Source organism: Crocodylus siamensis, chromosome 1, assembly GCF_052110815.1.
Source record: "Crocodylus siamensis isolate JL-2025a chromosome 1, ASM5211081v1, whole genome shotgun sequence".
NCBI classification, from domain to species: Eukaryota; Metazoa; Chordata; order Crocodylia; family Crocodylidae; genus Crocodylus; species Crocodylus siamensis.
The window spans coordinates 126,231,976-126,246,957 of record NC_143395.1 but is presented as its reverse complement, the minus strand read 5'-3'; the positions used below and the strand labels follow the sequence as shown (position 1 = coordinate 126,246,957).

The following is a 14,982-nucleotide window of genomic DNA, read 5'->3' as shown; positions in this document are numbered from 1 at the left end:
AGCAGGAATGTCAGGCACTAGGTGCCAGAGTTCGAGTTCAAAATGTTACAACAAAGAGGACTTTTGAAAACAAAGTATTCATTGATACTACCATTTCTCCAACCCCGGTAAATAGCAGAACCACATTCCACCCAGGGAATACAAATACAGTCTATTCCAGGAGGGTTATCAAATGACATGCTCTATTTAATGGCCCTAGAGATTCTTCTCCAAGACTCAACTCCTACTGACCTACAGAGCAACAATCACGATAAATGAAAGCCTAACTCCAAGCACTGACACTCCACTACTTCACATAAATTGGCCATCTAGTATGTTGTAAAAACGTATGTTTCCTTATGAGCAAGTGGAGCCAACACTCTTATAAGGCTCTTGAGAATCTCAGGATAGACATACAAGCCCACTCTTACAGAAACACTAAAAATACCACCGCTCTCCAAGCACACCCTAGTTAGTAGCTGCTGATGAGAAAAAAAGCCCAATGGTCTGCCCTTTCAGCAGAAGAGATACCACAGACCAAGGGGGAAAGGGATTTTAAATGTGATACTGAAAGAACAGGGTAATTTTCAGAGTGCTTCCCTGATGGTAGGAAGATGCTTTAGTTCAACATATAAAATTGAAGTATGTCAAGATCTCCTTCCTACCCAGGTACAAGAGGAGTGCTATTTCCCAAAACAGGCTCATCTTACCTTCCAGATGGATTTTGTGACATTCTTTGTGTCTATTATGACAGGAAACAGGCTGTGAATATTAGTCTTGAACTCTTCATAGCTTTCTGAAGGAAAGAAAACAAGAAAGGAACAAATATATAGAAGAAAAGATGCTGTAGAAAAGAGGAAAAGAAAACCTAGTGTTTTATGAAAGCAGTGTTTTATAAAGCAGTTTTAAGTATCTTTCTGCTCCCTGTTTCATTATGTCACCCAAAAACTAGGAGCCCTACAGGAAAAGCAGTCCCTGCCCTAGAAGTGGAAGATCAGAGTCAGCTAACCAGCTTCTCCCCACTCATTCTTATGCAGAGTGAATCATAATCACTGAATCTTGTCCTGGATCTCTCTCCAACTGCAGAAAAAGTGTTTTTGGAGAGGGCTGGGCAATCTTGTCATTGCTATTGCATAGGACATTACCTGGAAGGGGCCTGTAGAACTTTTCATGAAGATGTAGAAGGTCCATCAGCATGTTATGTCCCACCAGTGGCTAGGGGAGAGAAGTATAAAACCCAACAGCATATCAGCATGAAGACCTGCCAAGCAGCCACATAACTATTCCATGCAAGCCCATTCAAAAGTTGGACCACTTAGCACAGTGTCACAGAAAGGTCACAGTAAAGTCAATGCCATCAGTGAGTTAAGACCTCTAAATGTTAGGGTAAGGAGGACATTAACAGTAGCATTTTGTTAAAAAGTGATCTGAGAAACTTGAAGGAAGACGACCAGGCCTTTAAAAATCTCTGTTTCACTGGCTCAAAGATTTGTTTTCTGTTTTTTTGGTTCTCAGTTGCAACTGTATTCTAGCACCTGTGAGCCCCAGAAGGGCCCTTCTGACCTACATATCAACAGTGACAAAGTGTCTTACATGGGAACTTAGTCAACAGTTCTGTCAGAAAGAGGCAAACTGCTATCCTATATCAGGCCAATGGTCCACATAGTCCTCAACCTTGACAGAGACCAAGAGCAAATGACCTGCAACATCCTCTAAGTGGACTGCCAGACAAACCACGATAACCTGTGCAAAAGGGAAGTACCTGCTTAACTCTTTTGCTTGTTAGCTTATGCCCCAAAATGAGACTTAGCATTTCCAAACTCTTAGATCTTAATAAAAATGAGTCAAAACAGGCCCTGGCTCCTCTCCTATCAGTCTGCTCAACTTGTGGGGCCAGTAAGAGTGCAGCATAATGAAATCTAAGTTTCATGTCAGTTAATTAAGGAGTAATCCTGAGTAAATCTCAGCAAAAAATTTATTATGTAGTCAGATATCATGTGAAATAATAGTGATGGTTAGATAATGCCTATCTAACAGTTATCTAAAAACTTTATCTAAACACTAACATTTGTTTGGCTGACAGCTGCAAAGATGTTAACCAAGTCAGTCTGTATGGTCATTCACTGCTCTAAATCAGTTTATTTATCTCTTATAAAATATCTTGCATACTCTATCACAACACTACTACCACGGTAACAAACCCAAAAGCCCATAGATGGGAATGGGGATGATGAGTTATACCTTCTTGGCTTTAACAAGCGTCTGGAAGAGGCTAGTGAAACCCTGGGCAGATAGGAGAATGAACTCCTTACGGCAGAAGTCACAAGAAGTGTTCTCCAGATGCCAGCGATGCCGGGGATTCATCTTTTCTACTATCACCTGAAAAAAACAGATAGCAAAACTATAGTGAGGAAACCTACACAATGTAAAAACCTAAACAGATTGTCTAGTAGGGCAGTGCAATGCTAACAACAAAAGTGGTTAGCTGTATTAATCCGATATCAAGCAGATGATAGGGTACCATACCATTCAACCGGTTCAGAGTGGTATGAGCTTTCATAGGCAACAGCCTACTTCATCTGATGCTAGGAATGCATGACATGTGGCAACACAGAGCCAATCCCAACATTGCTGAAGCTGTAGAAGCAGCCTGTCAATACAGAAGGTGAAGACTGCCTTTGACAGGGGGCTGTCCCAGGGCCAGTCACAATATGGTCCCACCAACCTGTCTAGGGTAGGTGGCCCAAATTCGCCTGCCATACCTTGAAGAATTCATAACCAGATGGGAAAATGTGGGAAGCTGCCTATTTAATGCCCTGATGCCAAGGGCACAATACACGGCTCTGACTTCTCATTTACCATGTCCCATGCTTCGCAGATGGCATTCAAATCACTCCCAACTTTCCTGGCCCCATTGTTGGGCCACACATGGCCTCTGGCCCAAATTTAGTCTCAGGCATACAGAGACTTACCTTGGCTGTATGCCCCCTCACTGGGGCCTCAACTCCCACATGCACTCTGGGCTCCTGCCTCATTAGGTTCCTAGCCTCATACTCTCTACCCCTCACTGGGGTCACCATTCTACCTCCTCACTGGGGCTTCTGGGCTTTATGCCCCTTGGGCCTCAGATGTCTGTTGACATGCCTGGACCCCACTCTTGGCCTATAGACCACTCATGCCTCAGGTGTCCATCAACATACCTCACTCTTAGTCTGGCCTTCACTAGGCCTCACTCCTATTCCGGCCTCCCCCTAGGCCTCACTCATTCAGGCTTTGAGCCTTGGGCCCTCCTGGCCTCCCTGTGGTTGTCCAAGCCTGTTGTTTTTCTCTCAGGGTGTGCTTCCCTCGCCTTCCCCTCCATGGCATCACCCACAAGTCAGCAGGTGCAGAGGCTTTCTAGTGCCCCATACTCAACTTTCAGTAGGGGGGCACTGGTGTGGCACCCCCTGAGGATTGCCCCACCACAAACAGCCCCACCACACCATCCTCCCCAGCAGGGTGTAGTTTCAGGTCAGTCCCCAGGACCAATTGCAGACCCACCTGCCCTGGTCTTTCTCTCTACCAAGCTGCTCACTCCTGGGCACCCTGCTGCAGCCTCCATCTTGTAAACTGCACTCATCCACTGGGCCCTCTCTCTCTGACCCCCTTATAGGATTCCTCCCCTCAGGAGGCTGGGCTTCAGCCTCTGTCATTTCAGCACGATCAGCTGAGCCTATCCTTCCTTTGGCAGTGATGTCCCCACCACTGAAGGGACCTCAGCCTGTTTCTGGCTTTGGCCCCGCCTCCAGGCCAGTCAGGATGCCAGATAGCTCTCTGCAGCCCTGGCCTGACACTCGCAGTGGGCTTCATCACCCTTTGGCCTTTCTGCCCTGGCCCCATACCACTGACCTGCTGGGATTCCTTGGCATTGGTGCAGGAGCAGCTGACCTTACTCAGCAAGGGTCTTCACTGGGCCCCACCATAAACAGCCATCTCTTATTGGGCTTGCCTAGAGCCCCAGAAACCTTACATGAGGCAGCCCTTCACTCAGCTGGGCTCATCTCCCTGGCCTGTCACTGCTAGTTCTCATTAGGGTTTGCCTAGCAGCTCAGCAGACCCACAACGGAAAGCCCCCTCCTAGGCTGGCTTCACTGTTCCTAGACCCATAGCCATTTCTTTGGGGCTTAGCACCCTTGACCTCCAAATATTCCTGGGGAGAAGAGCTCTGGCTTGATGATGTTACTCTAGCAGCGTCCCTCCAACAACTGCTGGCTCTGCTTCTCAGGGGCTGCTCTTATACTGACACTACTCAGCCCTACTCCAATCAGGCAGCCTCTTAGCTGTCATGTTACTACCTGATTGGCCCTTGCAGTCACCTGCAGGCTGCCTCACAGCCTACTCAGGCCTTTGAAGTGGCAAGCACCCAATGGTATACCACCGCAAGCTCCTTTTCCTTCTCTGAAAAGTAGCCAACACCCAGTTGATAAATCAGATGGGCTCTGACAGGTGTCACATTCCAGTTTCCTTGACTAGAGTGATGGTGACTATAATAGAGTCTTCCTCTTCCAGAGTATGAGTGGGTAGGTATGGAACATAAGTAACTTGGTGCTAATAAGGCTGACCACTGAAATGCAAAGTCTGTAAAACTGGAAACAGGTCCTTTATTATGTGGGCAACAGCAGTGGTCCATCTCCTTGGCAAAGAGAATCCATACAAATCCTGAGGGCCCACCTCTAGATGAGAAAAGGGATCTGAGTGTATTTGCCTATCTTGTGACTCCTGACTTAAAACTAACAAAGGTGCTAACTGTGACTGATTTCTATAAGATTTCTAAGCAATCCACTGGTATATGAATTGAGACTTCTCATGGAACCCAGCAGCTCCTGCTTTCATTCAAAATAGAAAAGGAGCATGCTAAATTCAAGATAATGACCTAAATTCGAAAGGCTGTATAGTCTGCTACAAGCCAAAAACAGAACAGGTCTAAGGTTTTGTCTACAGTAGACAATCTCAGTGGCTGGAACTGCTGCTGGCAGACAGCAATCATCATACGGAAGCCAGAAGATCACTATCACACCCAAAGACTTCTGGCAGTTTCTCTACAACAACTACGGCAGCAGAGGCAAAGTGCATCTTGAAAAGGAACTGGCTGCTGGAAGGACTGAAGCAGCCAACAGAAGCCTTTTTTAAGTCAAAAACTGTTACTCCACTGGCAGAAAAGGGGACTTCACCACCACAGGCAAGCTCTGACTGTAAACCCATTCACAGTTTTGCCAGCAGAATCATGTGGTATACACCAGGCCAAAGCCTTCCAGGTTACCACTAAGAACAATTTAATAGTGAAAAAAGCAACTAGTGATGGTTATACAGCACATTTTTGTGGAAATACGCAAGAGGATTGAGGAGCCTGAAAATTCAGCAAAAATCATTTTAGTCAGAAGCACTCTGGGTTTGTGGAAACAACACAGAGCAAACTTCTTCATAGTCAGAGTGTGCAGACAGTGGCATAAGCTCCATCCAGAAGTGGTGTGATCATCTACCATGAAGATCTTCAAGAGAAGACTGGATGGTCATTTTGCTGGGGTCATATGACCCCAGTTGTCCTTCATGCCTAGTGCAGGGGGGCTGGACCTCATGATCTTGCAAGGTCCCTTCCAGCCCTTACAATCTATGAATCTTAACCCCAAGGTCTCCTCAAGAAAGAAAACCTGAATCATCCCCTTCATGCAGATCTGTGGTCAACCCTTCTCCTACAGAAAACTTTCCCACTAAAGCACCACCAAGAATTCCAAGTGCCACTCCCAGAGGTCTTGATATTCAGCTCACCTCACTGTCTCCAAAAGGCTTCGTCCAAATACCAGGAAGTGCTCGTCTCAGAATCAGCTGCACCTCAAATATCTGAAAACCTGCAATCAAAAGCAACGAGAGAGACTCAGAAGTGGAGAGATGTTCTGCTTGGTAGAAATTAAAACATTTTTCAGTGGATAGGTCAGACTTGGAAGTGGAAACCAAGGAAAACTTTCTAAAATAGAGGGGATACACCAGACCCAAGAAGGGTAATGACAGTACTCATTTCTATTTCAAATGAACTCGCTCTCTGTTAAGGAGTTTTCTTCTCAGTGAATACATACATAAATTAGTACATTTCCATGCTGACAGTGAGGGGGGGGAAATGGGACACAGAAGTAATATTATACAAAAGAAAATTTGTGGGGACAAAGGAGAAAGATGTTTGGGCACCTGGCAGGGGCATAGCCTGAAGACAGCCATGGTTCACCCTGTGGACCCCAGCCACTTGGAAGTTGGACAGCTTTGGTTTAGGACAAGGAAAATTGTCAGACTGTCACATTGTTCCAGAGATCCACCTCAGTTTTAAATGGAGCCACAGACACCACAAAAGCCTTCCCAAAAGCTCCCACAACAGAGCTGGTTATGGGAAGAGAAAAAAAAAAGGTATAGCAACATAATGAGGTGAAAATATGATAGAAGCTGTAGTACTGATGGTGAACTGGAAATTTTATTTAAATGGACAAGTAAAAGTGTTAACAAGATCGATAGCAACATGGATTGAACAAAGAGAAAAACCTGTACACCCAGTACACCTGCTCAAGCCACTGAGAGATCAACAATCTGATTTCATACCTGTTAGGTCAGAGACAACCATGGACTCCCCCTCTTCTGCTGAGGAGACCCAATGTGTCACTTCATCAATCACCACTTTCAGTCTATCCTTGTCTAAAGTGCTAAAAGAAGATCAGGAAGACAAGAACACAGACGTAAAAGCAACATTAAACTATGCTACGCTTTAGAGAAAGGAGGCCTGTTCATTTCTACTGTGGTCACTGTATAGAGACACTCACAGAAACAGCTTGACAATTCATAGACTCTGTATATTAGTCCCCAAGGAAACACAAAGCTGGAAATCAGACGTTCTCCCAGATCATTACAATTAAGTACTCTGACTACTTATGAAGCATTGAGCAAAGATCTCACTTTTACCTGCGGACTTTCCAATTGCCAGCAAAAAGTTCTTGCTGAAGTTTCTTCTCCTGTACCTCATTCATATATGGGATACCATCTTTAAGAAACTGGACACAGAACAAAAACCCAAAATAGCTGATTATTAACACCAAAAAATCCCGTGATTGATAAACAAGTAAAACAGTAGCATGATAGGAATGCTCACAATTGACATCTGTTTTGGGAGATTCACAACATTTATAATACTGTTCTCCCCATGTCTCCCCCATATTTTCTTGGAAAAATACAGTATTCAAAGCCTTCAAATAACTTCAAACAACCTACATAATAAAGGAAAGCTGTATTTATGAGATATGCAAAAGACTCAAAAGGTAGAGGGAAAAAATCTAGAATGATGAGAGACTGTAGATGAGACACGAAGTTGGGGTCTTGGAAAATTGTAAATATAGAAGAACCAAAAGCTCTTTTTTCCAAAGTCAGTATTCTAATCTAGGTCTTCTGAGGAAATCCCAGCTTTAAAATTGTATCCAATTTAATTAAAACCTCATCCCACCACCAGTTTTACTTAGATACAACACTCATGTGCCTTCAGCTGTTGGAAAGTGCTGCTACATACTGGCACTAACTAATGTCCAACTAAAAGACAGCTGCACATCACAGACAGGTAAAATGAGCTTGCCTTAGTGAAAAGGTAAAGTTTGTTTTTGGGGGGAGGAGTCAGCACAAAGATAAATTCAATAACCATTTTCTCAATTGAGTTTCCAGTCTCACAATCCTATGTTGATTCTTACATCCTCTGTAGAATCCCATAGGCAGGACCACAGCAGTTAATTACTGAAACAGCACTGAAGATGCACAAAAACCCATCTCAAACACAAATGACCCAAGGTTATTCTCCCATCATGTAGATCCTACATGGTCCGCAGCATGGGTGACAGCCTACATAGCAGGAAGGAAGTCTTAATAGGCTGAGAAGAGCAGCCATTTTTCTCTTAAGGCAAAACTGCCAAAGATGTGGTGGCTGTGTCATGGCTACAGAACAGTTTAAATGCCAATACCCTTAGCAAGAACCCAGTCCAAGTGCTCAAGGCAAAAACCCACTTACAAAACAAATGTAGGGTTTAAGCATTTTCTTTTCTTTTTGTAATGTTTTCCCCTAGCTATGCAAGCCACATCTCTGCTCCAGTCATTTACAACAGAGAGAACATACCTTGTTATAGTCAAACCCATAATGAGTCAGGAACTGAATGCTAGATGCCTGGAAGGAGAATTCCGAATCCAGGGCTCCAAACATTGTGGGGAAGAGGAAAAAGTTATATGAATGTGCCACATACCTACAAGAAAAAGGAAAGACATCTGAAACAGGACTGTGGTGAAGGACTGCCATACTATAGCCTCCAGCACAGATCCCAACTGCATTATCTCCATTTAACATAAGCCATGGACTTGAAGAGCCCTCTTTACTTACTTGTTTGATTTCTCACTAGAAAATATCGACAAACCTGAAAGATACAAACACAAAGCCATAATACCGAGTTGAGCGTTTGGACCCATCTCCCACTTACTGCAGAACAAACAGGATGGGGCAAGTTCCCTTTAATATGCCATTTTATTAATTTTCTGCTGCACCCGAATCAAGACAGTGACTTCTAGATCACCACTAAGATACCCCAATGAGGGTAGCATAGGCACAGGCTTCCCAGATAGTTCAACAGGAATAGGATTTCAGCATGCAGAGAGAGGAACAATTCACGTAGGCAAGGATACAGATGCTATAAAATAGCAGGGATGAAGAAAGCTGCTAATAAAAGTCATAAATTGTGTCATAGGTCTACGGGCTCAGTTGTACTACATGCAACACAACATTGGTAGAGATTTATTAACAGCAGAGATATCCACTGACAGAGCTCGAGCATCACAGACATTTCATAGGGCTGGAAGGGACCTTGGAAGATCATCAATTCCAACCCCCTACCTCAGGAGCAGGAAGCAGCTGGGGTCATAGGATACCAGCAATAAAAGCATCCAGGTTTCTCTTGAAGGCGTTCAAAGTAGGTGCTTGAACCACCTCCAGTGGCAGGCTATTTCAGACCTCGGACAGTACAGAAGTTCTTCCTTACGTCCAGCCTGAAACGGTCTTGCAGGAGTTTATAACCATTTGACCTTGTCATCCCTTGGGGAGCTCTGGTGAACAAACGTTCCCCCAGATACCCCTGATAAACTTATAGGTGGCCATCAGATCACCCCTGAGCCTGCGCTTTTCCAGGCTAAAGAGCCCCACAGCTCTCAGCCTGGGGAAGGTCTGTAAGGTCTGTTTTCCTGACCTCTGATCATGTGCGTGGCTCTCCTCTGGACTCTCTCAAGCTTCTCCACACCTTTTTGAATTGTGGAGCCCAAAACTGGACACAGTACTCCAGCTGCAGCCTCACCAAGGCCGAGTACAAGGGAAGAATGACGTCCTGGGATTTGCCTGAGAAGCACCTATGGATGCAAGCCAGGGTTTGGCTTGCTTTACTAGCTGCAGCTTCACAATGCAGGGTTATGTTCATCTTGTGGTCAATCCTGACCCCCAAGTCCCTCTCGTCCATGGTGCTAGTCAGCGTAGCACTGCTGAGCCTATAAACATGCTGCAGATTTTTTCTCCCAAGGTGAAGAACCTTGCATTTTTCATGTTAAACACCATCAGGTTCTTGGCCACCCATTTCATGAGCCTGTCAAGGTCAGCCTGGATTACCTCCATCCTCAGGTGTGGATGCTTTACCCCAAAGTTTGGTATCATTGGTGAACTTGGCCAGTCTGCTTCTGACTCCAATGTCTACATCATTAATGAAGAGGCTGAACAATATCGGTCCAAGGACAGAGCCTTGTGGGACCCCACTGGTCACATGGGACCATGACGATTGACTTCCATCAACCACCACACTCTGGGTCTGACCACAAGCCAATTTCCCAGCCAGCGGATCATGGTGAACCCAAGGCCACAGTTAGCCAGTTTTGGTAAGAGGTGATCATGGGATACCAAATCAAAGGCTTTTTTAAAGTCAAGATATATGACATCAATCTCTTCCCCCTTGTCCAGGTGATAGGTCACCTGGTTGTAAAAGGAAATGAGACTGGTCAAGCACAACCTACCTGCAACAAACTCGTGCTGGCTATCCCTCAGGATGCTGCCATCGGCCAGTCCATTATGAATGGCCTCTTTGATAATTTTTCTAAGACCTTCCCCAGGATAGTGGTCAGGCTGATGGGCCTCTAGCTCCCCAGATCTACTTTCCTCCCTTTCTTGAAGATAGGCACCACACTGGCCTTCTTCCAATCATTGGGCACTTCACCAGAGCACTAGGAGCTCTCGAAGATCTGTGCCAGGGGCTGAGCTATGATGCTAGCCAGCTCTTTGAGTACTCTGGGGTGTAAATTGTCAGAGCTAGCTGACTTGAAGGTGTCCAGCCTCTCAAGGTGTTCTTTCACTAGGTCAGCATTGATGTAGGGCAAGGAACCACCCTCACTCAGGCGTGAGGTACAAGGTCCCTAAAATAGTCTCCAAAAGCCAGACCCAAGGCTTGGGAATCTTTAAAAATGATCTACAAGCAACATTTGGGGTGGGCTTTTTGTCTTGTAATTATTTCTTTCTGAAAGCTTTTCCCTTTACCAAAACCTTGGAAAGGAAGGGTCCCCCCCATCTTAACGAAGGTTTCTAGAGGAAGGCTTACACAGCCTGAGTAAGTAAAATTGTTGAATTTATTGTAAAGGTACTCATAAGTTAAATATGATTCATCTCAAACATTAGAGAGGCGTTAACAGAAAACCAAAACATTATAGTCTGACTAAATACCCTTTCCTTTCTCTTCCCTGAGTTTTCAGTCCTTTGTAGCATCAGAAATTCAATAGTTTCTGAATCACCATAGAGCAGATAATAGACAGGTCCTGGATTTCTAACATAAAAAGGTTGTTTCATTGTTCATCCTCTCTCTGTATTTTTCCTGCTTTTGTTTTATAAAAGAAATAAGGCACAAAGTGCATTTCATCCCTGCCAGGTTATCTTTCACGTGCCTCAAAGGTATGGACATCCCTAAACTACAAAATGAAACAAGGCTTTAATTGGGTCACCCAATACTTTTGTACTGCAGATGAATTTAAGGGCATACATGAAAGAAACCTTTCAAAACAATGCTCGCTGTCTCTTCAGGCAATGGAGACTGCTGCAGTAATAGCTCAGATACTTCCCTCCCATCCCTGTACTGATTCAAACACACTGCAGCACAAAGCAGCAGATGCAGAAAACATAACCACCTAGCTGTCTAGGCTGAAAAACCTATGTTAGCCTAACAATAGTAGACGTTTCATGCCAATACCTTCGCCTTCAACAACAATCCAAAAAAGCGGTGAACAAGACAGGGCTTGGGAAAGCAACATATTTCACTGTCAGGACCCAGGAGAATGAATATTGCATAAGACAGTACATCTGAGAATCCAAGTGCTTGTAAATATTAATCCTCACAAGACCCATCTGAGATAGCCTTCCCATGCCCCAATATGCTCATGTATAAAATGGGGTAAACATCCATTTCTTGGTCGCAAAACAAATCAATGGCAGCCTAGAACAGAACCTAGCCTGGCTTCTGGTATTTTTCCATTAAAAAGAAAAAAGGCATCTCAACACTGCTCTTTTAGGAGCAATACCGAATACAGTCAAAATTCATTAATAAACAGTCTGTATTCAAATTACTTAAGCTGTGTAATAACATGACCATTAATTAAAAAAAACAAAAAACAGATTTACCATGGGAGACAATGAGTGGGAACTGGGAAAAGAAACTTGGAAGAGCAAAACTGTATCCTTCCCCCTCTCAGAAAAGCCTCTAAACCTTTGCCCAGGCCAGATGCTTCACATCAGCAAATTTAAATGTTTGTCAAAGGAATCCAGAAGAAGAAATAGATTTTTTTTTTTTTTTTTTACAAGAACAAATGGAAGGGCTCACCGAGCTGGCACACTGTGAACTGCTGAACACTCCGTCTGGCCTTCAAATACCGCTCAGCAGGGGAATCGAAGAGACTATTTGGCAGTCATAGGGAGGGGGAGGAAAAGATACTCCTGTAATGCATCATTTTAGTTCTTTCAGAGCAAAACTATGGCAAGTCCTGCTACTGTTTAAAATCACTTTATCTTACATGGGTTTTTTGAGTCTAGCAACTTTACCTAAGCTGTTTGCCTTCTGGAAAGGCTGAATGTAAACCTGTGTACTCCATATCAAGGCCTGTTGAGACAGAACAAAGAGATGCCAGAGCATTATATCTGTGTTTTGCCAGTCTTTTGCAACTGCTTTAAAAGGGTAAGGCACCCCGAGAGATGTACCCTCCCAGTCTGAATGCACCTGACAAATCCTGACCCAACAGGAAAATCAAAGGAAATTAAATCTTCCATGCGGTATCATGGAAATTAAATCTTCTCCTTTTCAGTCCGAGCATTATTCAGCCACACCATGGAGAGGCTAAAATAGAACTCTTTTGGAAAGGAAACTACTTCAAAACGTTCACTTGACAATGTTTTCCCAGTCTAAACTAGTACCATGTACTTCACCCTGGAAAGCCCAACCACTATCATTTCAAATGCCTGCAAAGTTGTCTCATTTTGTTAGGTGATTTCTGGTACTTTTAATTACTAGAGAAAATCACTGACAGATTGTGGCAATATTGTGGCAGAGGCAGAACAGGAGGCAAAAAAGGGACACAATGAATTCTGACGTTCATGGTTAAAGCTGAAGTTGTTTCGACATGGCTACAGAAAAGGGTCTCCTCCTCTCTTCCCCTACCCTGGACATCAACACAGAGTACAATCTGTTTGGATGCCTTACCTGTGCATTCCCCTGCTTTCAACATTTTTAAGTTTAATTTTTATTCTAAATTTCTATTTAAAATATTAGTTGCAACAATATGGTAGTACTGATTTTTAAAAAGCCTTAAATTATAAATATGTTAACTAGACCTTAAGAAAATCATCACTGGGAAAATAACCTGTTCTTCATTTACAGATCAGGATGGAATGGAAAATTCTGAGGAAGAGAATATGGAGGGGGTGCATCACATTCTTTTTCTACTGGAACATTTTCATCAGCTGAGATAAGAAACTTGATTAGATAAGATGACACCCTAAAATGAACAAATGGAAAAAGCCTTGAGCTTTTAAGCTGAGATACTCATAGGGTTTATTTATACTAAAAAATCCTGCTACTTCAACTGCGGTATGATGTAGAGAAACCTCCCCCAGCACAGGTCCAATCATATCGGTACCCATTTTTAACTTGGTCCATTTGGGGAACCAAAATGAAGTACAATGCAAGAGACTTCATACTGTTGTCGGTACAGCCACATTAGGGCTTCTACCACAGCAACAGCAACCAGCTGCAGCTATACCCCTTACCTACTGTATACTTACTGCCCCACATTTTCAAGTTCAATTTTCAAACATAGCTTTTTCCCCCCCAAAAAGGTAATTAACTGCAGATAAGACCTCAAACTGCCATTGCCCTAACGGAGCCCCACAACAGACTCAAATCTCACAGGGAAGGACTCAGTATTAAATGCGCTAGAAATGCCACATTAAAAAAAACTGGATTTGGTAATTTTATCATATGCACAAGAATACTGCATTAAGTCATGATGGCAGGGGGCCTAATTGTAGGTCACAACCCTGTGTATAAATCAAGTGTAATTTTTATCCTTTCGGAGGGAAAAAGGCCAACATCACCAGGTGTATAGCAATACCAGTAAAGCATTTGAGAGCAGACCTGCCCCAAAAGCCACTTCCTTGACCAGTTCCTTGTCGTGCTCATGCAACATTCAAACAAATGAGGGAAGAGGCAGGATGAAGCAGCAGAAATTACTGGAGAGGATGGAAGGGGCAAGGGAGGATTCTGAATAGGCAGCACTATGACTGCTTTTGGTAGGCATTAATTGCACTCATACCCCTGAAAACCAGACAGCTGAAAAATAAGGTTATACAAAGAGCAGGGGAGAAGAGTTTTTCAGTGCTTTTCTCCATCTTCCTCAGCACCAGTGCTCCTCTCGAGGGCCTGCTCTCCTGTCTATGGCAGAAGAGGCTGTGGCACAGACAGTACACAACAGACTGGGAAGAGGGCAGGCAGACCAGACAGGAAGCAGAAAATGGCTGGGAGCAGAAAGCAGAGCAGTGGATTGGGCAGAGAGCACAGAGGTACAGCAAGAAAGCCGAGCAGGCAAGGGAGCACAGGGCAGAAAGCAAACCAGCCATGTGAACAAGGAACGCATAGGAAAAAGCACAACGCAGAGCAGCAGAGAAGCACAGGGAAGTTAGCAAAAAGCAGAGCGGATCAGGCAGGGAGCAAAAAAAAAACAAACCCAAAACAGGCAACAGATAGGGAAAGAAACACAAAGCAAGAAGCAGAAGGCAGAGCAGCACATCAGGCAGAGAGAGTACAGGGCAGGGAACAGAAAGCCGACTAGCACACCGAACAGGGAGCACCAGGTGGAGCAGAACGCCGAACAACAGAGCGGGAGCAGAAACCCGAGCAGTGGAGCGGGCAGAGAGGAGAAGGTGGGGAGCAGAAAGCGGAGCAGCCGCGCGGCCCCGCCCTCACCCAGGAAAGCGGCGCCTTGTACGAGGCGCTGCAGCCGGGGCAGGCTCCGCTCGAAGCACCCCGCCCCCACCTCCATCTCAGTGTCGCGCTCAAGCCTCCCGCCCGGCCGCGCCCGCGATGACGTCACCAACCCCACCCCACGACCGGGGTTGTTTGTTTCGTTGTTTTTAAAGAGAGAGCGGTGGGGGCGGCGCGCGGGCGCCTCCTGCTGCGGGGAGGCTGCTCCTACGGCCGGCGAGGGAGGGGGACCTGTATGCATGCTTCACCTTCCTGGGCGCCAGGCTCCCCGCGGGACACGCCAGCGCTCAGTGCCCCTGGGGGGGTTGACTCCAGGGAAATCCTCCAGCAAACCTGTTGTAAAGCCAAGAGGCAGCGCCTGCAGGAAAAGCAGGGCAAGGAGCAGAAAGCAGAGCAGCAGATCAGGCAGGGA

The 14,982-nt window shown here is 44.9% G+C and overlaps 1 protein-coding gene across 5 annotated transcripts in view; it reads right to left on the bottom strand.

Moving 5' to 3' along the window:
- The window catches only part of PNLDC1 (PARN like ribonuclease domain containing exonuclease 1), a 28,021-nt gene extending 13,336 nt beyond the window's left edge, over positions 1-14,685 (bottom strand). Inside the window, exons 1-11 of one of the 5 annotated variants that reach the window (XM_090042372.1) lie at positions 14,623-14,685; positions 12,137-12,194; positions 11,919-11,992; positions 8,408-8,441; positions 8,150-8,273; positions 6,958-7,046; positions 6,601-6,701; positions 5,785-5,864; positions 2,221-2,358; positions 1,125-1,194; positions 690-775 (exon numbers count right to left, since the gene is read on the bottom strand). In XM_090042372.1, the coding sequence (XP_089898498.1) occupies positions 690-775; positions 1,125-1,194; positions 2,221-2,358; positions 5,785-5,864; positions 6,601-6,701; positions 6,958-7,046; positions 8,150-8,273; positions 8,408-8,441; positions 11,919-11,992; positions 12,137-12,186 (846 nt within the window). In that variant the 5' untranslated portion in view covers positions 12,187-12,194; positions 14,623-14,685. Of the gene's footprint in view, positions 1-689; positions 776-1,124; positions 1,195-2,220; positions 2,359-5,784; positions 5,865-6,600; positions 6,702-6,957; positions 7,047-8,149; positions 8,274-8,407; positions 8,442-11,918; positions 11,993-12,136; positions 12,195-14,552 lie in introns of all 5 variants that reach the window. The other 4 variants (XM_090042364.1, XM_090042390.1, XM_090042381.1 and 1 more) reach the window with 4 other exon arrangements.
- Between the last annotated feature and the right edge of the window lie 297 nt (positions 14,686-14,982).